We start from the raw sequence: 26,552 nt of genomic DNA on the forward strand, positions 1-26,552 counted from the left end.
TTAAGTCATCATTTGAAGTTACAAAAGTATCTCGCAATGGATATCAAAATGAGTCCTCTTATTCAAGGTACTAGAATCTTGAGGAGGTTTTCAAATTCTGGAGGTGTTCCAAAAGGTCATTGTGCAGTATATGTAGGAGAGAGCCAAAAGAAGAGATTTGTCGTGCCAATATCTTACTTGAGCCAACCTTTATTTTGCGACTTGTTAAATCAAGCTGAAGAAGAGTTTGGCTTCGATCATCCAATGGGTGGTCTTACAATACCTTGCAAAGAGGACGTGTTCGTTGATATCACTTCCCACTTGAGGAGAACATGAATTGTATCAAAGTGCAAATTCTCTTGCACATGAAATTATGTAAAGTAGTAGGACTTAGATATTAGAAAGAGGAAAATCCACTGTATAGTTCAGATACACTAGAAACTAGAAAATTTCTTCAATGATCAATTAATGAATAGCAGAATTGCTGGTTCTGATAATCACTATCTTTTTAGTATTTGCTTAAAACAATTCCGTTATTCATTTAGAAGATTTCTTCTAAACAAAATAATTAATCCCCTGCATGCAGCAGGTGCACTGTGTGGTGCAAACTAGCACATCGAAGAAAGAATCATTTAGCGGAATAAGAATGTCATTTGAATGCCATAAACTTATATATACACATACACAGTACAACTATCTTTTCTTTCCTGTGCATTTCTCAAAATTATTTGTTTCTTGTTATTTCTTAGATCATCATTTAGACTTCAAAATCATAACTTGAAGAACAGGAATCAAGATGACTCCACTTAAGGAAAACAAAGCCACGCGATCCTATTATTATTTGCTGACATTAACTTGGAAAACAAAGCCACGCGATACTTCAGCAAAGCCTGATGTTTGTGCAAGAATCTTGTTTGAAAGGATTGAAGATGATGAGTTCCTTTCTTTCTTTGTTTGGTTGACAACTGAATAGACCTATTAATTAACAACACTGAGGACTTGTCACAAATAATAATAGTTTGGGACCTTTGAATGAAGAATTGATATCTTAGTGGTGTTAATACATAAGAGGTACCAATCCAGGATTAGATTGTTAAGTCTTCTCATAACCAAATGTAAAAGTGAAAGCCGTGGATATGTTGAATTATCTCTGATAAAATAACATTCAATCTGTATGACGCACTTTACAATTGTGTTCTTCAGTCTATGCTCTATCTAAAAACTATTTTGAGCTAGCATGTATTTAAAAAAATGTTGATTATGACTCAACAAACAAGAAGCTGTTGGTTTCCACTTTCTTGGTGCAAAGAAGAAGTCGAACAGCAACAAGAAGGAACTGATAGGAGCAACGCTTTGTGAAGATCTCCTGCATCTACGCCTTTTTTGATTAGCGAAATGATGTAGTCCATGAAAGCTGAATTACAGGGTAATATAATAGGGCCACCACTCGGAAGCCCAAATTCTTCTTCAGACATGTTCAAGAGTTGCCTAATAACTTCATTTTCAAGGTAAACCAATGGAATGACAAAGCGTGCTTGATCAGCTGTGTATACTACAAAATGTCCTTTTTCAACTATAAACAATGAGGACATACTACAACTTTCTGCATCACTACTATTTCTTGGAAATGAAATCCTCTTCCTCTGCATGGCTGCAAACTTCTGCCATCTCCTAGCCAATTTGATGAGTTTCTTGGTACTAATCATTGCCATTTTTATGTTTTTGGGAAGATTGGAATAACAAATTTAGAGACTTTTGATGGGTGAATTGATAATGCTTGTGCTTGATGATGAAAAGGCTCATGAAAGAGGCATTATTTATACAAGAGGCAGCTGATGAGTTTGTTAGGCAAAGCCATGTGCTGATGCCTGTTTGCCATGTTGATATGGGGCCTAAAATTTGTGGATGAAGCTAGTTTCTTTCATTTCTTCACTTTGATCAACAACCAATTAGGCCTATTAGCTATAATATCAGCTCATACTTGCTACTTGTCACCAATACACCATTAAATGAACAATTGCTTGTAAGAAGCAAAACCATGTTCTCTTCTCTTCTTTGTCATGTAGATAGGTGACTTTTAGATTTCCATCTTGGCTAGTTTTGCTAGAAAACCATGTGCCATTGTCACCAATTTCTTTGACCACCACTAAACATTTGGACATGAAACTTGTAATAAACTTGGATATATACAGAGACTAGTCCCCAGACTTGCAATAAACTTTCACTTAATATGTATTTCTAAAAATCCTTCATTCTTTCTTCAAGTCTTCTTATAAATTTAAAATTGTAAGTACAAAGTTATAATGATTAAAAAAGAGGCCTAAAGTATCTGTGAGTTTCATACCTGAACTTTCAGTTGTTTGCGTTTCCTATTTGAACGATCATCAATTGTTTATCGAAACACACCTCGAAGCTGACTAAATCAAGTATTTGAATAAAAACGCCGAAGGGTGCGCAACATCTTAGTTTGCCCATAAACGTTTCGAAGTGTGTTTTTATGAATAGTTGATGATAGTTCAGGTAAGAAACACAAATATCTCATAGTTCGGGTAGAAAACTTTTTAAAAAGTGATACTTTAAGTGTGTTTTTAAACTCTCTAAAATTTTTAATTAATTGTTTTAATTATCCACACGAGAGTATCATTTGAAACCATTTTTAAACAACAAAAAAGAGAATTACACCACGAGCAATCATATACTAGTCAATATGAGTTTTGATAAATAGCTGATGATAATTCAAATCGAAAACTCAAAACAAAAAGTAATTTCTTTGTATTTATATTTAGTCAAAGTATATTTTTCATAAATTCGAACAAAGAAATTTATTTAGTCAACGCATGTAATAATAAGCGGCCGCCCAAATAGTACTATTTACTTATTAGTCAAAGAAAATGTAAACTTTTCAATGTGAGCTGAAAAGAGAAAAAAAGAAGCAATCGGAAAAAATGGCCGACGGCACGGCGAATCAATCGGAAAAATTGGTGCATCCGGCAGTAAAACCTTTATCTGACCTTCTTGGGACTTGGAAAGGTGAAGGCGAGGGCTTTTTCCCTACAATTTCTTCCTTCAATTACTCCGAAGAACTCCAATTTTCACACTCCCAAAATAAGGTTAGGTTCCATTTATGTCTATACAGGATTGAAATTTTATGGATTTGGATATTTATTCTTCGAATCCACCACAATTTTGAAATTATGGGATAAAAATATAATACTCCTCGGTTTTAATTTATTTAAGTGGTTTTGATTTGTCAGAACAACTTTTTTTTGAGTTTTGTGTTCTTTGATGGAAAATATTTAGAATGCAGCCTAAGGTTCTGTGTAGAGTTAGATTTAAAGTAAAGATGCAATTTTGTTTTTTTAATTGGACTCAAAAGGTAAGTAAGATAAATAAAGATCTGTTGAAATTTTTTTAGTGATCTTTTTATCTGTATTTTGTTGAAATTTTAGTGTTTTTTTAATTTTTTTATCTGCACTTCATCTGTCCTAGTTTGTGTGATTCCCTTTCTGTTTGTTTTTAGAAAAGAACTAAATAATTTAACTTTAAACTTATCATTTTTGGAGGAAATGGGGGTAAGCATATAGAAAAGACAGCTCTTTTCTATTTAGACTATTATAAGTGAGTCCTTTTTTGCTGAGGTCCACTCTTTACACTCATTCAACTAGGTTAGGTTCTGTAATGTGGATTCAAGATTTAAATTTAATGAGTTCGATTTTTATGTTCGAATCCATTACATTTTTGGAATTATGTGAATATTTGTTGAAATTTTGGTGTTTTTTTAAATCTACTTACTCTGTGTTAGTTTGTGGGATGATAATCTACAATAAAAGAAAATTGTATATATATACATTGTTTGAGTCCCCCCTAAAAAAGGGAATCTTGTGACAAATGGGGTTCACAAATTGTTTTAACTCTCATGTTCGAGTTCCAAGTGTTGCATTATTGCATTCTTTCGAATCCCTTTATTAGAATTCCTGGCTCACACTATACATTTGATATATTTTTGCCTAAATTTTGCTTCTTTTTATCAGCCTGTGATAGCGTATTCTCAAAAGACATGGAACTTGATATCCGGACAACCTATGCATTCCGAGAGCGGATACTGGAGACCTAAACCTGATGGGACCATTGAAGTCGTCATTGCTCAGAGCACTGGTCTTGTTGAAGTCCAGGTGATCTCCTTATGAATAGAACAGTTTTACATTGTCAGTGAATATAAGTTAAATCCTTTCTACGATCAGATTTTTAGATGTGCTAAGGACATATTGTTTTTTCCTTGTTCGGGTCAGCAATTCTAATATTGAGATGGTAATTCGAAGTGACTTTTGATGTTAAAAAACAAGACTTATTGACAATTCGGGAGGTCAATTATATATGTCGGCGGGATCAGTTTGTTTCCATTTTGGTCAACCATTAAATCATAATATTTCTACTTTCATTCTACAGAAAGGAACATATGACATGAAAGAGGGAGTTGTGAAGCTCAAAAGCGAATTGGTTGGCAATGCTTCCAAGGTAATCTCCTCTAGCACGTCTTATCTGTTTTCTTGTACCTTCATCTTTGACCCTTTGATGCGCTTATACACCTTTATTATAGAGTTAGAAGTCTTCATCTCCTTTATGCTTTCGAGGATGTAAAGTTAAAGTAGAAATTGAACTCTTCAAACATATATGCATCGGATTTGACATGAAGAAAGTTTACAAAGAAAAAGTAAAGGTTAGCATATTCTACAAGGATCGTCTTGCAAGATGATGTTTGTGGAAATGGTTTTAAGTTTTTCTTGGACGAAGTACTTTATCAAAGTTTAGTAAAAAAAAGCCCTTTGATTGTTGGTGGAGGTTGGCGAAGTTTAACTAATGTGATCCTTCGCTTACCTGATGGACAGGTCAAGGAGATAACTCGAGTTTTTAAAGTGGAGAATTGTGAACTATCATATGTTGTGGAGATGGCCACTAGTCTAACTGGTCTTCAGCCCCATCTCAGAGCCTCTCTTAAGAAGCTCTAGGCAGCCAGCTCATGACCGGCGCAATATCAGTATCTATACTACATCCCTGACGCACTTGTTCGCTAATTTGTATGTGTATTATTGACATTTTACCAGAAGTATGAAATTGAATGTTGATTTCAAGATAAAACTCTATTCCCTCTGTAATATTACAAGATTTCAGTTTCCTATTGTTCAAGTGCTACACTATCTATATTGAGCTATCATTTACAAAACATGATCATTTCATGACTCAATAAACAAGCAGCTGCTGAGTTCCACTTTCTTGGTGCAAAGAGAAAGTTGAACTGCAACATGAAGGAATTGAGAGGAGCAATGCCTTCTGAAGATCTCCAGCAGCAACACCTTTCTTGATTAGTGAAATGATGTAGTTCATGAAGCCTGAATCACAGGGTAATGTAATAGGGCAACCACTCGGTAGCCCAAACTCTTCTTCAGACATGTTTAAAAGTTGCGCAATGGCCTCATTTTCAAGGTAAGCCAACGGAATGACAAACCGTGCTTGATCAGCTGTATATACTACAAAATGACCCTTTTCAACTCTAGAGGATGAGAATGTACTACAATTATCTGCATCACTGTAATTTCTCGGAAATGAAATTCTCTTCCTCTTCTTGGCTGCGAACTTCTGCCATCTCTTGGCCATGTTGATGAATTTCTTAGTACCGACCATCTTCTTATCTCTGGAAAACTAGAAACAAGAAAGTAAACTAAAACTTTAGAGACCTTTTGATGAATGAACTGATAATGCTTGTTGTATGATGAAAAGGTTTATAAAAGGGGGATTATTTATACAAGAGGTTGTTGACAGGCATTGAGTTGTAGCTGAAGTTTTGCTACTAATAATAAAAGGCAAAGCCATGTGCTGATGCCTCTTGGTCATGTTGATATATGGGGCCTTAAATTTGTGGATGAAGTTAGATTGTAAGGATAAAAGATGATAAGTATCTTTCTTTCCTCACTTTGGTTGACAACAGATTAAGCTTATTTGTTATGTTATCAGCTCATACCTGTTGTTATTCCATAAATATGGCCTAAAAATGTAAGTGCTTGTCGAAGATTTAGAAGACAATGGCATGTGATATTTCGCGTCATGTTATCTTTCTTTCTCTTGTGGCATTTCTGTTGTTATCCCTATCTGGTCCTTCTCTGTCACCTAACCTCTAAATGAGGTGGTCCTGAACCAATTCATAAACTATATCCTTTCTTGTGAATGTTATTTAAGGGTGACTTTTTGTGTTCCAAATCAGAAGAAGCAGTAGGCCTAGCTAGTGTTGCTCTTCAACAAATTTATGGTGTTGAATACTTTGACAGTAACAGAGTAAGCAAAACCATGTGAAACTTCATGTGCCATTGTCTCTCACCAGTAGCCACCAATTTCTCTTAACCACTAAACCTTTGGATATGAAACTTGTCATAAACTTATATATATAATCACTCCCAACCATTTTAGTACAACACAAGTATCCTGACATTCAAAAGACTTTCATTTTCTGTGCAATTCTCGAAGTTCTTATTTCTTTATACTTCTTTCTACACCATATTTCTTGAGACAATGGGTATCAAAGTGACTCCATTTAATCAAGCTAATCGAATTCTAAGGAGGTCTTCTACAGGTGTTCCAAAAGGGCATTGTGCAGTATATGTAGGAGAGAGCCAGAAGAAGCGATTTGTTGTGCCAATATCATACCTGAGCCAGCCTTTATTTCAAGACTTGTTAGCTCAAGCTGAAGAAGAATTTGGCTTTGATCATCCAATGGGTGGTCTCACAATACCTTGCAAGGAGGATGTATTCATTGATCTCACATCCCGATTGAGAAAATTATGAGTAGAACCATAGCGCAAATTCTTTTGCCCATGACATTTTGTAAAGCGATAGGATTAGAAATGAGAAAGAGAAAACAATTCCTTGTTTTTCCTTAACCATTTTGTATAGTAGTAGCCAACAGGGATTTTTTGCTTGTAAAGTTGTGTTAAATTGACCAACCTCCTGTCAAATGGATATAGCCAATTTTTCATTTAAGAAAATTTGTTGAAGACACTTGATTAAAAGACTCAAAACTTTTTATACAATTCATGTTTCCTCATTCAATAGATGGATAGTAATGTAATAATGTTTTAAATTAAAAGTAACTAATGAAATTTATTATGCATTTAGTAATGTATATTTTAAAAGTAATGATACAAATCATTGATTTATTTATTTGAGCATATTAAATTAATATTATTAATACACAAATTAATTTTTATAATATTAATATATTATTTTATAGCTATAATCAGCTACGCTTTTAGCTTTAAAATATATTAATGTTGAAATTTTAATAAGAATAATATTAATTATTTGATTATTTTACCTTGATTAATAAACAAATACTTCGTAGTTTTAATTAATTTAATTTTTTAAAATGCCGATATAAAAATGTTACTAAAACTTAAAATGAAAACTTGATAAATATGAACAGAGTTATGATTAAAAAAAAAAAGACAGAAGAAAGTCTTAACAATAATTCAATTGTTTATGAAGGGTATATATAAGAGGCCAAATTTTCAATTCAATTGTTTATGAAGGGTATATATAAGAGGCCAAATTTTCAATCTTCATTCATTTTTTAAATATATATCATTTTGTTAAAAAAAAAAAAATATTTGAATAAGATCCTAAGACCACATTTTCCTTATATTACTCTTCAGTCTTTTTTTCTCGTGGAAGTTTTTTTAACAAATTAAAAAATATTGAATATTGAAAAAAATTATATCTATATAATAGGAGAGGTGAAAGCATTGCATATCAGCACTTAAATAATTAAAGTTAATTACATGTAAATTACATGTAAGATGATTAAAAATTAAATTTAAATTAATATCTAATTTGATAATCTCAAATTATCAACCCACGTTTGATTTTTTTATTAAAAAAATTAAAGAATATTGAATATTAAAAAAAACCAATATTACATATGTTCTCTCTCTATATATAATAGGAGAAGTGAAAGCGTCATATGTTAGGTGAAAGTGCCACGTGTCAATACCAGAAAAATAATATTTTTTGAATCATTAAAATTAATTACATGCAATATGATTAAAAATTTATTTAAAATTAACATCTAGTTAGAAACTTATGTTTCTACTTTTTGGAAATTTGAAATAGATAGTTAAGTCAAATTAAAATATGAACCGTATTATTTTATTTGTTACATGAGAGGTATAAGTTTTAAAAACACATTTTGTGTCGAGTCTTTCAAAACAAAAAAGGCTAGGGTGACACAACAAATACTTGACTGACAATTATAATATGTGGCTGCAATAGAAATATATCAAAACCAACAAATCGTAACATTTATTAATTGGTACCTTTTTACACTATTTTTATTATTTTTAATTTCTTCAATACTTAAACTGTGATTTTATCTGAGTTTCTAATACTCTTACGCATAAAAAATAATTTAAATATTGTTAACATAATTCTTTAACATGCTTTTAAGTTAAAGGAAATAAAAGAAGTTGCGAATCTGATTCATAATCATTCAGTGTCATAAATATTGTTTCATTTTAATTATTATGTTGTGTTTTTTGAAAGTTAATTTGACTAATTTTTAAAGTTAAATATATTACTTTAATTTAATTTTATAAAGTAAAAAATTAGATATTCAAAAGCTATACGAAAAATATTATAAATTATAATTTTTTTCATATCAATATAATAAAAAAACATATCTAAAAATATTAATTAAAATTAATATAGTTTGACTCTAAAAAAAAATCATCACAATTAAATTGGGAATGAGGGAGTAGTAATTTACCCGCTCGTGTCATTATTTGTGTTATTTAAAAAAATGTTACATTAATATTAAAGTCTGCCAAGTGTGTAATTTAATATTTCTCTTTTGTTTTTTCTGGGTCGACCCATTTGATATATTTTCGTAATGAAATAATTTTTTGCTCCATCTTCCATCCATTTCTACTCAACAAAACACAGAAAGAAATTAAAGAAAAAGCTTTGACAAATTAAAAATATGAGCCATGAATAATCAGTAAATGCAATATTACTACTTAGTTTTTTTTAATAAAAACAAAACCTCAAAGTTCTTGTCCAGACTGGACGATGCCAAAGAACACTGGTGTCTGTTGGCCCTAGCTTCATGTTTTCTTCTTTGTTTATTTATTTCATGTAAAGACCTTATTTTGATTGTCTAAAACTTTCATGAGATTGTATTATAATTTGGTTCGTAAATTTTCTCTAACATTTTCATTAATTCCATCAAGGAAAACAAAGCACTTAACATGATAACAGCATCACTTTGATGCAGGGTATATATAACTTTTCAAATAAAATTAACTTTACCTGAATTTACATGTAAAGAAATAGTAAACAAACTTGACGATATATGATCAAAAGTGCAATGTGTGATGTGTGGATTAGGAGCAACAACTGGTGATTAGTCAGGACTATCGAATTCCTGTTGTTACTACTTAATTTTGTCCAATGTGCTTTCGTTTAAATCTTGTCTTTCTGGAGGTATATCCTCTTGTTCCTGATGTGTAAAAAAGCAATTACAAGAAGCTCATGCACACTATACTCGCTAAGTTAAAGAACACAGCACCAGGAACAACAAAACAGAATAAAAGAAAGTATACTCTATTGTTCTCATTTTCGAAGAAAAAAAGACGCGAAAGGGGAAAACTTGTTGCCTTAAAACAGATGAGAAGTTATCAAGAAATTTCTTCATCGTATCTAGCAATCGAAAAATTAATTAGTGTTACTTGAAACAGAATCCTCCATCTCTGATCCCCTCCAATCAACTGGACAATCACAGGGCTATGCATACAAGTACATCAAGCAGAAACTTATAGCTTCTTCTACATTCATTCTTTCTATCAAACAGGTAAATGGACAATAAGTTCTGAAAGATAAGTGTAAAGAAGCAGGGGAATGGTGCAGAATATATGGATCATCATTGATTATTGCGTTTATCTTTGAAAGAATCGAGTTACACGTGTAACAAGAGAAAAGAATCACAGAGAAACTGCACAAGTATATGACTACTATATGATGATTGATTATCCTTTAATGTCTATACAAATCTTGTCCTCAGTGAATTGCCTCAGTCCGCCCCGAAAAGAGTTCAGTATATCATGTCCATGCCAAATTGAAAAGCAGAAGGCACTAATGCTGCAGACCCATAATGACCAAACTCCAAGCTGCTCTGTGCTCTTGGTGGTGCAAGTGAAGTGCAGCAAGCCTCACATACAAACAATGGTGGCACAACCTCAGAATCTTCGATGCCACAGCAGCGAGTATGCTGCCATATCTCACATATATCACACGAAACCATCCTTTCACCATCATCATCCTGAGCACCACACCTACAATTCACTGTCCAGTTGTCAGACCCTCCTTCATTTTTCAACTCACTGTCCAAATCCAACCCAAAACCCCTCACCCAAAGTTCTGATCCAGATTCGACGATGCCAAAGAGCACTTCATAATCTTCCATTTGTTCCATCCCTGCAATATCTGTTATCATCAAATTGTCCATAATGCAATAAGTGTCCCTCATTGCAGACTCAATAGCTATCTTTAGATCACCAATTGTTGAGTGTAGAGGAACTTCAACCACCTCTCCTGGGGGATATCCTTTTGTAAATACAGCTTCCAAACCACTAGAACTTGGCAAAATGCAACAAATGAACCTCAACAAGCTGTCATCTGGATCATCACTAAATGGCCATTCCTTCAAAAATTGCTTGCTGTCCAATACTGTCCTAACAGCCAGGTTTAACTCATCAGATTCAGCGAAGCTCAAAAGCAGATTATTATACAAGCATAAAACATCAGTGTACGCATCGGTTCCAGGATTAACATCACAGTCCTGAACTGGCTCAGGGAACTTTTCTTGTTCAGGCTGATCACAATTCTGAAGTTCCTGAATCGTGTACTCCAACACCCTTGTGGCTCGGTTCACTGCACGACGAACTACATAGCCTCCAACAATCACATTGTTCATTGATTTCAGCACATAATCAATCAATCCTGTATCACCAATGTGGAGACGAGCAGCATCCCGCGCCTCTTGCCTACTCATCCCACAACTCCCAAATCTGTTTGCTTTTCTCTTTTCTCTCAACGCCTCAACAATCACATCTGCAGTGAACTCAAGTCTCCTCACTGGCCATCTACTGTCAAGAGATGCTGCAACATTCGAAAACTTTCTATACCTCACTGATTTTTCCTTCCCCACAGACTTGTTTGGTGGAGCATTTCTCATCAAGTATCTAGAAGAACAGGCTCGCACAACAGGAGCAGCAACACTTGGCTTCTCCTTAACTGAATTGCAGGACTTGACAGCAAGCATGAACCTGAAGAGGTCGCGGATCGTGATCAAAGGAGTGTTGCTCAAACCTCTATAACAAACAATCACCTGCTTCATAACATTGGATCTACTGCTGTATCTGAAATCATCAATCACTTGATCTAGTTCAATTGAGCTGAGCATTTCAATTGCTTTTTCATAGTTGTGTTCCATTATCCCAAAGCTTCCATGGCTAAACTTGTAACCCCACCGGCCAAACCACGTATGCCCATAAGCAACCCCATACAACAAACGTAAATCCATCAAATGCTTCTTGGATACATCTTCAACAGTGATTTTCCTGTTAAGAAAAACAGATGAAAACAATTCAAGAACTCAACTAATACATTCAAAACAGAATCTGACTACTTAAAATTTAAGAGAATTATTCATTACCGAGCTCGAAAACTCGTGCAAATACGATCCCAGAGATCCATTACTTCATGGCCACAGAGATATCTCGATCCACCCTCAATTCCATTAAGGGAAATCAAATGCCCAAATCCATTAGAATGAATCAAACCATGCAAAATATGAGTTTGATCATCAAAAACACCATCATCAAGATGTTTTTTCCATTCACAATCAGCTGGTATAATCAAATGGTACTTCCTCTTCGAAACAAGATGATGACTCCAACCTGAAAACCAAATTTCTTAAATTCCTTAAACCCCAAAACTAAAAAATCTCAAGAGATCCAACAAATTCCCAAAACCCATAAACCCAAAAATCAAAATCTCAAAAGAACCAATAAATTCTCAACACCCATAAACCTCAAAACTCAAAAGAACCAATAAATTCCAAAACCCATAAACCCCAAAACTCAAAAGAACGAATAAATTTCCAAAAACCCATAAACCCCAAAATCCAAAAACTCAAAAAAACCCACTAAATCCCCAAAACTCAACTTCAAAAATCGATAAAACAACCAAAAGGGTATTCGAATTCAACACTTACCAGCACATCTACAGTGATCACAGAAAGTTCTAACAGTGCTCTTCACATTCTCTTCAATGGTGTAAAGAGGAATCAGAACACCTTTACTCTTATGTACCAGAAATGTAGACCAAATTGGCATTCCTTCAACTGTATACTCCTCAAGCTCAGCACATTCCTGAAGAAAATACCGAATATTATCACGGAATGGACCCATTGGTGTAATAGGACATCCCGGATCAAGAAAAGTGTCGAAACCATAGAAATTCGATACTCTCATCTTCTTCTTCTTGTAATCTTCAAAAATCCCTGAATTCATTTTCATTTAGCTCTTCGAAAAAATTGAAAAAAATCGAGATTTTTGGGATTTTTAACAGATTTTTGGAAGTTGGAGTTTGTTGTTGTTGAAGAAGAAGCAGCTTTTTGTAGCTTTTCAAACGGTTGGAGTTTCAGTTTCGCGCTAGATTTTTGAAATGACGAGAATACCCTTCGGGCTTTGTAGGAATTTTGAAATTCAAAATGGGAAATGGACGGTGGTGATGAGAGATTGAATTCGTTTGTGGCCGTTGATTTAATTTCCAGTTAAGGAGTTTGACTTTTCAGGTAAAGTTTTTTAAAACAAAAATATACATAAACTACGGTAAAAAGTCTTATAGTAATAGTAAATGTCAATTCAAAATATTCATTAGATATATAAAAAGAATTACTGTAAAAAAAAAACTCGCTTGAATTTGACCATGATGACTCCTCTCATCTCGAGAGTTTAGGTTCGGCCTCAACGGAAAAATAAAATATTAAAACAACTAACAACGCATCTTCACAAATCAAGAACTATGAGATCACCACTTTCATTCTGGGAGTGATAGAGGGATCATAGCATTTGAGCCATTCTTTTTTCAACTCAAAATCCAAATGAGAGTAGGTTTGAATTATTTTTTAAAATATTTTAAAAATGCCACATAAATTGAAATGGATGAAATAATCGATTGTTATTAGCATTCCTAGTAAAACTCAAGAAAAAAAGAAATGATATATGACATTGAGCCCTTTTCAGCTTATTTTTTACATTTAACTTTAAAGAGATGATTTATAGTTATATCAAAGAGATAATTTATAGTTTATTTCCTTTTACTGTATTTTACCAAACTTTTCCAGTTGGATGCCACTAATTTCCTCCACATATTTTACCATTAATTCATCTTATTGGACCACTTTTCATCATTATTGTACCTTTTGTGGTAATCAAAAATATCATTAATTTTACTGTGCAATTTAATTTTCAATAGTAAATTATCTCGGGAACTTTGACAAGTATTAGGAGCGCAATACATGATATGTTAGTAAATTAAATTATGCGTCGTATACAAAAGTTTGGAGGTATTTAAGTGGAGATAAGATAAATGACTAATCTATTATTTATTGAGTTTCGAATCATGAGTCACTATCCCTCGAACGTGTTGAATGATGTGTTTCTAAGTTAGACACATATTACAGGTAATACTTTTGCAGAGACAAGTTTTGTATTTAAGTAGAGACGATCGAGATATAAATAAGAGCAAATTTATGATTCACTATATTTCAAATCATGCATTATTAACCTTCGAGCGTAATGTAAGTTAGGCACATATTATTACTAGTTCAATCATGCCACAAATAAACTCATGATATTTAAGTGATAATTGATTATTCATTGAGTTTTGAATCATGTGGTATTGATAGTCAAAAAAATTTTAATTATCAAATACAATAATTTCCCAAATAAATTCTTCAGACATAAGGGATCAATAAAGTAGGCTAGAATTTTTATGTTCATCCAAAAGATGAAAACAAAAAGACAAAAACAAAAAGTATAAATGACTAGAGCCCGTTTGGATGAACTTAAAAAAATTAATTTTTATGTATGAAGTGTTTTTAGAACTTTGAAGTGCTTAAAGTTATTTTTATAAATAATCAGTTGAGTGTTTGGACAAAAGTGCTTATGATGTGAATTTTAGGGTTAAAACAATAAAAAAGGTAGTTTGAGAATTTAGTTAAAATATAAGGAATATAAAAGTAATTTTCATGGTCAATGAAAATGACTTTAAGCACTTTGGAAAAAAAAGTTAGGAATCCTAACTTTTCATTTTTGACTGACTTTAAGAACTTTATGGCTTAAAGTTAGCATTAGGCAAACACGTCCAAAAACTAAAAATGGGCTTTAAGTTGATTTTGACCAAGTTAAAACCAATCCAAACGGGCTCTAGATATTCTACTTGCCAAGAAAATGTAATTTTATTTCAAGACCATAGGTCCCACCATTTTTCAACTAAAAATTCACCACCTTAAATTCCCTCTATATATATTAATTCCACTTCTAATTATTTCTTCATACAAAAATCATCTTGCATTTCTTGTATATAACCATGAATTTACAAAATACTGCAGCAATTTTTTCTTTAATTCTAATGTTTGGCTTTGTTCTAAACACTCTTTTTAATGTTTTATGTGATAGTGAAAGTTCCAAATTTATTAAAGATGAGAAGGAGAATGATGAAGCAATTTCTGGTAATTTAGCAGCTCAGAAACATTTCAGGCAAGTTCAACATTTTCGAGGCGCTTAATAGGCGTTTGGACATGATTTGGTTGAAGTTTGTAAAAAAGAACAAGGTATTTTAAAATATTTTCTCTTATAAAACAAGTTACTCAAACAGAAGAAAATGCACCTAAGAATGTAGTGATCAATGAAGTACTTAAGAGCCCCAAGGTCTCAGGTTCAATTCCTAACGAAGGAGAAGAAAAAACACTACCACATAAGAAAAATAATATTGAAATATACATATGCACAAAAGCTGGCTCGGACACCACCACATAAGAAAATTATTATTGGAAAATACCACTAGAGTATCAACTCTTGTGTGGGTAAAATTTCATAAATCATTCTTGAGCAGGTACATAGCATAATAATCCTTAAAAACATGTAATGACTAAGGTTATTACAGAACAAACTAATCAAAGCATCCTTCCAGATATGTCAATGTTCCAAAACAGGTATTTGCAAGTCTCTTTACCTTATTACGACAAGGCAAAAATACAGTATTAAACAACTACATCGACATTGGTTTCTACCCTATTCAGTTCTAACTTTCCATAACGTCTGATGTTTATTTCTGCTTTGGGTGATGCATGCTGAAATCTTACTAGCTCAGCAAGTATTTTTGATCCTGTGTTATGAGGGTCAATGTGCATTTTAACCAACACCAGGGGCTTGGCTAACAGAATCTTGATAAGCTGCATCTCAGGCGTTGTTCCTCCAAAGCTTACTAGCTCAACCTCCCTGAGGTGATTAAATGTGACATCTGAGAAACGTTCGAGCTCAAGGGATTCGTGAATACCACCATCATCTTCATAGTAAACCTAAAAAGATAATGAGAAGTCAATTATCAGATTATTGAGGATCTAATAAGTATGAAGAAAAACCAGTAAAAAGGAACGAAAGAAAGAAAGAAAAGAATACCATCAGCTCATAAAGAACCTCAATTTTGAGATATTCTAACTATGGGAAGCTTCGTAACAAGCAGAGAGCACATGAGAGACCATATGATTCCTTCAGACAATATGAGACAGGTGAAAATGTTTGACACAGTTAAGATAAAACGGAAGCCTTGTTGGTGCTTCATCTGCAAAGAACTAGGAAAAAATATACTAAAGTTCAACATGACTTGTCCCTAAAGAAGTTCCATATGTGAAAGTGCAAACAATGAAGTCATGAAGTAACATCTACCTGGCTATAGCTGAAGTCCAAGCAGAGGTGCTCGAGAGCAGAACAAGACTGTAAAAACTTTGCATAATCAAACTTCTCTGCCTCCACAGAAGAACTTTCACATGTCAGAGATACTTTAGCCAGAAGAGGGACATTCTTTAAACTGATAGAACTTATACTGCCTGTGAAATCAAAGGATCTCAACATTGGGGAATTTATTTCAATTATGTTTAATGTTTTCGAGATTTTCAGCACCAACTGCTCAAGCAACAGGCAATGAGATATTAAACTTCCAAGCAATCCAGAAGAAATAGTGACTCTACATAGTTCTAGGCTGACTAAATTATCAAATCCTTCACAGGCCGATGGATGATGTATTGAGCAATTATGAATATTAAGATGCCTCAGCTGCGAACATATGAAAATTGAAGAAGGCAATTTGTATAGTTCATCTTCTTTCCGTGGAAGGTGAAGAACAAGATGTTGAATGTCTTTCCTAGACAGGAAATATATGAAGTTGTCAATCTTAGGACATTCTTTCAGTTCAGTAATGAAGAGCTTAAACTTAGTAATGGTCCTTCATGATGGGTCAAAAGCTGGTAGACTATCTTTCTAAATTTAGTTGTAGGGTAAAGTTTATCCTTTTGTGTGCTCCAAAGAGATTCATCAAACTTCAACTTTGTAAGTCTACACCAGTGATACTTCCATTTTCTTGATAAGACGCTTGTCCTCACAGCATCTTTACAAGGCAAACGCATCAGAATGACATCAATAACATTATCATGAAGGCCGCTAAGGACGTCAGGAGGTAAACCTTGACAATGTTCTCTTCCCTTAGGAGGCATGACATAACAATAATCACCAAGAAGCTGTAGAAAATAAGCAATATTATGAAGGCATCTCCAAATATGGGCAAAACTGACAAAATCTCCGAACTGTCAGGACACAACTACTATTCACACTGTCAAATCAACATCGGAGTGAAAGGATCACTTAGTTACTGACTTAGCTTATCTAAAATAACTTATAAGCTGAAAACAACTTATAAAACCAAAAAACAAAAGTTGGGGTAGCCCAACTTATATTTTTTGTTAGATAAGCTAAGCCAAACATGCCCAATTAATTTTTTGGGCTTATTTTAAGCACAAAATGGCTTTAAGTTGGTCAGTCAAACACTCAAAAAACCTTACCTTTACATTTGCAGCTGCAGGATTCAAAATATAGAGAGCGGCCTAAAAACAGGACACACTATTGAACTTTTTAGTCAATTCAGACATCTCTTTGATTGAGAAAAGAAACATAACAATGATTATGGAAAATACCAAAAGGATATCACAAGAAATCACAGTTCTTTGAAAATAAACAACCATAGTGTAGATTCATATCCAGGTCTCATTTCATAGATCATTCAAGAAAAGGAATGAAATGTAAACCCTTAGCACTGTAATGATTACTAACACAAGAAATCCAAATTTCAACTCTCTCTATCGATCAGGTAAAAGACAACCAGATACTAGAGCATCATGTGTCAATAATATTCATTCTCATCAGATACAACCACATCAGCTTTACTTGATGCCCGCTGAATTATTGTTGCTGCTAGTATCTTGTCTCTTCTTGCATCATAGTTATCACTACACGATGGCTCGATTAGCATTCTCACCAGCATCAGGGATTTGGTCAATAGAAGCCTGATAAGCTGCAATTCGAGTTCTATGCCTTCTACTCCTTCAAGCTGAACTGTCCTAAGGTGATTCAATGTCACATCTGAAAAACTTGTAAGAACGTCATCAACTTCGGCCTCAAGTTTGTCTGATAAACCATACTCCAAGTAATATGTCTAAGAAAGATAAAGAAGATTGAAGATCTAATGAGTGTGAAAGTAAGTAAGTCATCACTACATGTGAATAACACATACAGAAGAAAAAAGAAGAATATAAACATCACTACTAACCTCCATTTCAATATCTTGTATATATGGGAGCTTCGTATAAAGCAAAGAGCAATGGAAAAATCAGCTAATCCATGCAGAGATATGTTAAAACGTTTAAGATAGTTAAGAGGAGAGGAAAGTCTTCTTGGGACTTCAGCTGCACCTGTAACCAAGAACTACAAAGAAAGTGAAAAATCAGGATCACTCAAAGTCCAAAAGAAGGTACTTCTATGAAAGCGCATTACAATGAAGGTCTGAAGCAACATTTACCTGGTCACTTCCGCATTCCAAGTAGAGATGCTGAAAAAGAGGAAGTAACTGAAAAAAATTGTCAAAATCACATTTTTCTGATTCCTCAAGAGATCCTTGATACGAAAGAGAGAGTTTAGAAAGAAGAGGAACACTCCTTAAAGAAATATATTTTATACAGCCTGTGAAGTCGAAGGATCACAAATTGGGAGCATTAATTTGAATGTGGTCTGAAGAATCTGAGATTTCCAACACCAACTTTTCTAGCAAGGGGCTATAAGAGATTAAACTTTCTAGTACTATGGAAGAAATAGTGACATCACGCAGGTTCAGGCTATTTAACATATCAAATCCTTTGAAGGCTGGTGGAGGGCATATTACACAATTTTGGAGAGTCAAATGCCTCAACTGAGAACATGTGAAAAATGAAGGTGGCAATCTGTATCGGTTCCACTTCAAAAATTCAAGAACAAGAACCTGAATGTCATTCCTAGAGAGGAATTATATCAAACTGTTAATCTTAGGAAACTTTTTCAGTGCAGGAATGGAGAGGGTAAGCTTAGTAAGCGGTCCTGAATGAAGGGTCAAAATCTGGTACATAATTTTTGTAAACTTAAAAGAAGGGGATAGTAAGTCATCTGTCTCCTCCCAAAGTTCATCATAAAGCGTCAACTGTGGAAGTCTACACCATTTATACCTCCATTGCTTCGATAAGATGCTTGTCATTACAGCATCTCGCAAAGGCAAACGCATCAGGATGGAATTGATAACATTCTCTGGAAGGTTGCTAAGTTGATCAATAGGTTGACTTTGACAACCATTCTTTTTTCTCTTAGGTGGCATCATATAATGCCAATGGGAGTCTGCAGAAAATAAACAAGAACACAAAGGTAAGTAATCTCCAAATTATCTGCACATAGCGCACAGACAACAATCATCCAACTCCTCTTAATATCAATAAAATGCAGTCTTTAAAGAAAGTACCTTCCATAAATACTTCATGAATCCAGGGGATTATACAGATTTGTTATTGGAAAGGAAAAATCAAAAGAGCACATACGAGAATCACATTGTCATTTGCCGCTAATAAGATTCTCAGTGGACATCTATAGCTACACAATAAGGAGAAAAAATTGTCCAGTATTTGGTAATTTTCGCTCTTAAAATCTGTTTAGAAGATGTGAATTGGATTTGACATCAAATACGCTACTACTAGATTTCCAATCACCAAACTAAGAAATTCCCACAATTTGAAGAACCCTTAACTTGCTTGGCAAGTATAAACACAGTGGGAACTTAACAATCATGTCATTTAACATCACTAAGAAAGTTGAACTGAGAGATGCAGAAAACAGCAACAATTTAAAAACAAAAATAATAATACTGAAACACATTTTAAGCTTAACAAGACTTGAGATCCTTGATGATTGAATATCTAAAAAGGTGGAGTTTCCTTTTCTCCTGATTGTTGCCAAATACCATTATGCGTCCTTAACTGTTCTGCCCTGTCCTTCTCAGATGGATGCTATTTGTAAGTTCCAATTCTTCTACAAGGTTGTGTGTTTTATGTGGTTGGTGTCCAATGGAGCATGTCTTATACACAAGATAATTTGCAAAAGGAGATGTTAACGCTTCTGCAACAAATGTTATTTGCAATGGAAGCATAAAGACTATCAACCACCTACTATGTGGCAGCTGTTCTATAGTATTCAGGCACAATCTTTGTACTATATCAATAATACTTACCATTTCAATAAAATAAAAATAAAGATATAATAAGTGAAAAGCTTATCATTTTAAGTGGTAAAAATAAAAATAACTATCACACTTGACACACACTATGTCTCAGATTAATAATCATGCAGATGTTGTATTTGATTGCCAAAAGAGTGATTCAGACCGTTCAAACTGTTCCAAACAGTCAACCTCGTTTCCATTCTTAGACGGCCACTTTCATTTAAATCTTCAAACTGTTCCAAACAGTCAACCTCGTTTCCATTCTTAGACTGCCACTTTCATTTAATATTACAATTTTTTCATTTTCTACCATTGCCTTGGTCTGTGTTCTATTCTTCCAAGTCTACTGACATGACCTGCCCGCTAATACAGAACTTCCAAGAGAAGATTGGCATATCCCACTAATAAAGAACTGCCTAAACATCAACCCTTTGGGTTGGCTCAGATGGTTTGGGTTGGGACTTCCATAATGGAGGTCACAAGTTCGAAACATTTTGATTGCGAGACACAAGGGGTTTAGCCTTTCGGGTCGAGCTCGTCGCGCAGGACATGCCAAATATAGTTTACCTCTCTTGTGTGGTTTGTAGGCTATTGAACAGGGAGTGGGGTTTACCCTGCACGCACCCAAAGGATGGCAGCTGCAAGTTCCCTTGTCAACAAGAGGAAAAAAAGGAACTACCTAAGCATCAATTCCAACAAGCATATCCTCCGTTAGATGGAAGATTATCCCAATCATTACTAACAATAAGCCAACGTCAGCAGAACTATAAAGCCAGACGAGACAGTAAAACCAATCTATCACAACAGATTTCAAGATTTTCACATGCTTTTTGCAACCCTATCAATAGAAAAATCATTCCAGAGACAGAACCTGAACAAAAAAACACAATGAAAGCTGAAAATTTGACTCCACTGGAATCTGAACCTTCAAAGAACACTTTTTATGTAACTTTTATTGAGTTAACGAACACATATAGACACCCAAAAAGGAAACCAACAACTTAACACAGAGTAGTGATATCCTCTGTTATATGGAAGATTATCCCAACCATTACTAAAAATAAGCCAACGTTTGTAGAACTATAAAGCCAGACGAGACAGCAAAAACAATCTATCACAACAGATTTCAAGATTGTCACATCCTTTAAGAAAACCCCATCAATAGCAAAATTATTCCAGAGACAGAACCTGAACAAAAAAACACAATGAAAGTTGAACATCTGACCCCGCTGGAATCTGAACCTTCAAAGAAAACTTTTTTATGCAACTTTTTTTGATTTAACGAACACATACAGACACCCAAAATGTAAACCAACAACTAAACACAGAATCTTGAAACAGAAGAAGATAGATAGATAGATATATGCAAGATTGTCAAATACTACGAAACGCGTTTTGAACGCGTAGTCAAAAAAGGAATAAAGCGCATTTTGAACGTGTAGTCAAAAAGGAAAGTGCACTACGCAGATTTTACGCGTTTCTAGTTTTCTATAAATAGAGGGCGTCTTGCCCTCATTTAGATAATCCCACAAAAAAATACAATCTAAAAGGGTAAGAACACAAATAGAGTTATACACCGAGATAAATATTGTAGTCTTGAGTGTTATCTTTAGTGAGTTGTTCCTTTTCTAAGAAAAAAGTGATAATTATTGTTTTCTCCTTGTATTTGAGAGCAGTGTACTCTCATATTATCATAGTAAAATCCTTCTATCCTGTGGTTTTTCCTTCTATTTGTTTGAGAGGTTTCCACGTAAAATTCTCGTGTCCAATTTATTTTCATTATTTATTATCATATCAAACTTTAGTTGTGTTGCTTACTCCCCCAACAGTGGTATCAGAGACCTCGTTATTCTGTGCGAAGGTACTATCTATGAATAGTAAATTTTCATGAATAGTAAAATTTAGTGAAAAGTATTATTCACAAGAATAGTAAATTTTGGTGACGGTACATTTTGTCGCGATTGTTCACAAAAATATTCAGAAACAATCTAGAAGGGTGTGAAGCAAATAACAATATTGATTACAACAAAGTTTGACGTTGAGAAATTCAATGAGACTAATTTCTCATTGTGGAAAATGAAAATAAGAGCAATATTGAGAAAAGACAATTGCTTAGCTGCAATTGAACGTAGGCCCACAGACTTTACTGATGACAGCAAGTAGAACGACATAGACAGCAACACAGTTGCTGATCTACACTTGGCACTAGCTGATCAAGTGTTGTCTAGTGTGGCTGAAAAACAGACGGCGAAGGAAATATGGATACTCTCACGGGATTGTACGAGGCCAAGTCTTTGCATAATAAAATCTTTTTAAAAAGAAGATTGTATACTCTTCAAATGGCAGAGTCCATGTTAGTTACTGAACACATTAATACTTTGAATACTCTGTTTTCGCAACTTACAATAATGGGTTGCAAAATAGAGGGGACTAAACGTGCGGAGCTTCTACTTCAAAGTCTACCTGACTTGTATGATCAATTCATCATCAACCTGACAAACAATACATATAGTCTAGTTTTCGATGATGCAGCCGCTATCTTAGAAGAAGGAAATCAATGCAAAAATAAGGAAGATAGACAAGCAAGTTCGCAACAAGCTGAAACTTTAATAATGGTGAGAGGAAGATCAACGGAACGTGGCTCCAATAGGAGTCACAATCATGGTAGATCTCAATCAAGAAGTAAGAAGAATATCAAGTATTACAACTGTGGCAAAAAAGGGCACTTCAAGAAAGATTGTCGGTTCAAGAAGAAAAGTGAACACCCTGAGTCATCAAATGCTCAAGGGAATGTTGCAAGTACCTCGGATGATGGCTATATTTTATGTAGTGAAGCAATATCAAATAATGAAAGTAGAAAACGTTTCACTGATGTCTAGATCATTGACACAGGTGCAACATGGCACATGACTTTCGAGAGAGAATGGTTTCATCAATATAATCCTATCTCAGAAGGGTCTTTGTTCATGGAAGACGATCATGCTTTGGATGTTATTGGTATTGGGTCCATCAAAATAAAGATGTATGATAACACGATACGCACCATCCCAGAGGTACGACATGTAAAAAACTTGAGGAAGAATCTATTGTCTTTGGGACAATTAGATAATAATGAATGTTCATATAAGACTCGTGGTGGAATCATGAAAATATCAAAAGGAGCGCTTGTAGTGATGAAAGCGGAAAAACTTGCTGCAAATCTATATGTGCTTAAAGGTGAAACACACCAAGAAGGAGAAGCATCAACCGCGTCAGCAAGTTCATTTGAAGAATCAACGATGATGTGGAATCGTAAGCTTGGCCATATGTCAGAACGAGGTTTAAAGATTTTTGCTGAGCAAAAACTTCTTCCAGAGCTCAAAAAGGTTTCACTACCGTTTTGTGAGCATTGTGTTACCAGTAAGTAACATAGACTGAAGTTTAGCAGTTCCTCTGCTAAAAGCAAGGAAATATTAGATCTGGTTCACTCTGATGTCTGGCAAGCACCGGTGGAGTCCCTAGGAGGAGCGAAATATTTCATGTCATTTATCGACAACTACTTTAGGAGAAGTTGGTGTATCCAATCAAGAGAAAGACAGATGTTTTTCCAGTTTTCAAAGAGTTTAAAGCGCGGATGGAACTTGAATCTGAAAAAAAATCAAGTGTTTGAGGATAGATAATGGAGGAGAATACACTGGTGATGAATTTGATAACTTATGTAAATAAGAAGGTATTAAAAGGCAGTTCACGGTGGCATATACTCTACAAAAAAATGGAGTAGCAGAGCGGATGAACAAAACCTTATAGGAACGGACAAGAGCTATGTTGGCAACTGCATGGTTGGAAAAACCATTCTGGGCAGAAGAAGTCAAAACTGTCTATTATGTGATCAATCGGTCACCATCAACCGCAATTGATCTAAAAACGCCAATAGATATTTGGACAGAAAAACCAGCTGAAGTCCTACTTATGTTATGTACAACACCCAAGAAAAATCAAAGTTGGATCCGAAATTCAGAGAATGCATTTTCTTAGGATATGCTGATGGAGTCAAGGGGTATCGCTTGTGGGATCCCACTGCTTGCAAGGTGGTAATCAGCAGGGATGTTGTGTTTGTTAAAAATAAGATATAAGCAAAAGAAGGTAGCACTTCGAAAGAAAAATCAAAGACTACTACAATAGAAGTTGAAGAAATAGAAGAAGTTCCAGTTTCTTCTGAAGTGGCACCAGAGCATGAAGAACAATAGCAGCTGAGATCGAAACTCCACAAATTCAACGATCAACAAGGGAGAGAAAAGAACCAGCTTGGCACTTAGATTATTCTATGTAGGGCAATGTTGCATATTGTCTATTAACAGGGGATGGAGAACCTTCAACTTTTCACGAGGCTATGAAAGGCCAAAAATCATCTTTTTGCATGACAGTAATGCAAGAAGAAATTGAAGCTCTTCATAAAAATAAAACATGGGATTTTGTTCAATTACCACATGGAAGAAAGGTTATTGGAAACAAATGGGTCTACAAGATCAAACGCAATGGTAATGATCAAGTGGAGAAGTATCGTGCAAGATTGGTGGTGAAATGATTTGCTCAGAAAGAAGGTATAGACTTCAATGAGATATTTTCTCCGGTGGTTCGACTCACAAGAATTTGAGTGGTCCTGGCAATGTGTACTACATTTAACTTGTACTTGGAGCAGTTAGATGTCAAAACTGCATTTCTTCATGGAGAGCTTGAAGAAGAAATTTGCATGCTTCAACCAGAAGGTTTTGAAGAACAAGGAAAAGAGAACTTGATTGCAGGTTGAAAAAATCTCTATACGATCTCAAATAGGCGCCGAGATGTTAATATAAGAGATTTGATTCTTTCATTATAAGCCTTGGATACAACAGACATAGTTCAGATCCTTGTGTTTATTACAAGAGATTTGGTGATGACAATTTTGTTATTTTGCTATTGTATGTTGATGACATGTTGGTAGCAGGCCCCAACAAAGATCGTCTTATAAATTTAAAGGCACAGTTGTCTAGGGAATTTGAAATGAAGGACTTGGGACTAGAAAACAAAATTCTAGGGATGCAAATTCACCGAGACAGAAATGATAGGAAGATTTGGCTTTCTCAAAAGAACTACTTGAAGAAAATCTTGCGACGCTTCAATGCAAGACTGTAAGTCAATTTCTACCCCACTTTCTATTAATTTCAAGTTATCCTCAAGTATGAGTCCTAGCAATGAAGTAGAGAAAATGGAGATGTCTCGAGTACCGTATGCATCAGCAGTGAGAAGTTTAATGTTCGCCATTGTATGTACAAGACCTGACATTGCACAAGCAGTGAAAGTGGTTAGTCGATACATGGTAATCTTGGTAGAGAGCATTGGAATACTGCTAAAAGGATCCTGAGATATATCAAAGGTACCTCAGATGTTGCAATGTGTTATGAAGGATCAGACTTTACTGGTAAAGGTTATGTTGATTCCGATTATGCAGGTGATCTTGATAAAAGCAAGTCCACCACAGGTCATGTGTTACTCTTGCTGGAGGAGCTATAAGCTGGGTTTCAAAACTGCAATCTATCGTGGCTATATCTACGACGGAAGAAGAATATGTAGTAGCTACACAAGCTAGCAAAGAGGCAATATGGATGCAAATATTACTGGAGGAGCTCGGGCACAAACAAGAGAAAGTTGCTCTATTTTGTGACAATTAGAGCGCTTTGCATCTTGCAAAGAATACGACATTTCATTCAAGGACAAAACACATACGAGTTCAGTATCACTTTGTTCGTGAGAAGGTGGAAGAAGGCAGTGTGGATATTCAGAAAATTCGCTCTAATGACAATCTAACAGATATGTTTACGAAGCCGATCAACAGTAACAAGTTTATACAGTGTCGATCTTCTGTTGGCCTAGCAGAAACGTAACATTGCAGTAATTGGATAGAAAGGATGGTGTGAAGACTTAATTGATTCTCAATTAAATCTTCAAGTGGGAGAATGCAAGATAGTCAAATACTACAAAACGCGTTTTGAACGCGTAGTAAAAAAGAGAACAAAACGCGCGCGTAGTCAAAAAAGGAGGTACAATACGCGAATTTTATGCGTTTCTAGTTTCATATAAATAGAGGGCTTCTTGCCCTCATTTAGATCATCCCACAAAAAAAAACAATCCAAAAGAATAAGAACACAAAGAGAGTTATACACCAAGATAAATATTATAGTCTTGAGTGTTCTCTTTAATGAGTTGTTCCTTTTACAAAAGAGAAGTGTTAATTATTGTTTTCTCCTTGTATTTGAGAGCAGCGTACTCCCATATTATCATAGTAAAATTCTTCCATCTCGTGAATTTTCCCCTCTATATGTTTAAGGGGTTTCCACGTAAAAATTTTATGTCCAATTTATTTTTATTATTTATTATCATATCAAACTTTAGTTGTGGTGCCTCCTCCCCCAACAATATACACTTATTTTCAAAGATTGTAAGTTCATCCAATAGGGAAAGAAAATGATAAAAACACAGAAAAAATAACCAAAAGATAATGGAAGAAAGATTTAAAGTCTATCTAGGGTAAATGGAAAGCTAAAAATAAGTTTTTTTAACCTAGGTAACTTGTTTCATATTTATCATTTGTTAAATCTACTGCC

The 26,552-nt window shown here is 34.4% G+C and overlaps 5 protein-coding genes and 2 pseudogenes across 5 annotated transcripts; 2 read left to right on the plus strand and 5 right to left on the minus strand.

The window, feature by feature from the left end:
- The first annotated feature begins 9 nt into the window (after nucleotides 1-9).
- On the plus strand, nucleotides 10-452 carry LOC129896574 (auxin-responsive protein SAUR21-like). The gene has a single exon (XM_055972514.1). It carries the CDS (start codon nucleotides 37-39, stop codon nucleotides 313-315), a length of 279 nt encoding a protein of 92 aa, XP_055828489.1. The 5' UTR covers nucleotides 10-36; the 3' UTR covers nucleotides 316-452.
- A 553-nt stretch (nucleotides 453-1,005) lies between these two features.
- LOC129896540 (auxin-responsive protein SAUR68-like) lies at nucleotides 1,006-1,894 on the minus strand. Its single transcript, XM_055972474.1, has one exon. It carries the CDS (start codon nucleotides 1,689-1,691, stop codon nucleotides 1,245-1,247), a length of 447 nt encoding a protein of 148 aa, XP_055828449.1. The 5' UTR covers nucleotides 1,692-1,894; the 3' UTR covers nucleotides 1,006-1,244.
- Nucleotides 1,895-2,840: 946 nt separating this feature from the next.
- LOC129896523 (peroxynitrite isomerase Rv2717c) lies at nucleotides 2,841-5,178 on the plus strand. The gene is made up of 4 exons (XM_055972450.1): nucleotides 2,841-3,089; nucleotides 4,011-4,151; nucleotides 4,426-4,494; nucleotides 4,866-5,178. Exons 1-4 carry the CDS (start codon nucleotides 2,925-2,927, stop codon nucleotides 4,983-4,985), a joined length of 495 nt encoding a protein of 164 aa, XP_055828425.1. The 5' UTR covers nucleotides 2,841-2,924; the 3' UTR covers nucleotides 4,986-5,178.
- LOC129896556 (auxin-responsive protein SAUR68-like) lies at nucleotides 5,085-5,658 on the minus strand. Its single transcript, XM_055972493.1, has one exon. It carries the CDS (start codon nucleotides 5,656-5,658, stop codon nucleotides 5,218-5,220), a length of 441 nt encoding a protein of 146 aa, XP_055828468.1. The 3' UTR covers nucleotides 5,085-5,217.
- A 4,264-nt stretch (nucleotides 5,659-9,922) lies between these two features.
- LOC129896397 (PHD finger protein MALE MEIOCYTE DEATH 1) lies at nucleotides 9,923-12,686 on the minus strand. The gene is made up of 3 exons (XM_055972284.1): nucleotides 12,296-12,686; nucleotides 11,735-11,978; nucleotides 9,923-11,639 (listed from the first exon to the last, which is right to left on the minus strand). Exons 1-3 carry the CDS (start codon nucleotides 12,597-12,599, stop codon nucleotides 10,112-10,114), a joined length of 2,076 nt encoding a protein of 691 aa, XP_055828259.1. The 5' UTR covers nucleotides 12,600-12,686; the 3' UTR covers nucleotides 9,923-10,111.
- Nucleotides 12,687-15,206: 2,520 nt separating this feature from the next.
- LOC129896455 (F-box/FBD/LRR-repeat protein At1g13570-like) lies at nucleotides 15,207-17,119 on the minus strand (annotated as a pseudogene).
- A 315-nt stretch (nucleotides 17,120-17,434) lies between these two features.
- LOC129896432 (F-box/FBD/LRR-repeat protein At1g13570-like) lies at nucleotides 17,435-19,728 on the minus strand (annotated as a pseudogene).
- Between the last annotated feature and the right edge of the window lie 6,824 nt (nucleotides 19,729-26,552).

The sequence above is a fragment of the Solanum dulcamara genome, chromosome 1 (genome assembly GCF_947179165.1).
Source record: "Solanum dulcamara chromosome 1, daSolDulc1.2, whole genome shotgun sequence".
Taxonomy (NCBI): Eukaryota; Viridiplantae; Streptophyta; class Magnoliopsida; order Solanales; family Solanaceae; genus Solanum; species Solanum dulcamara.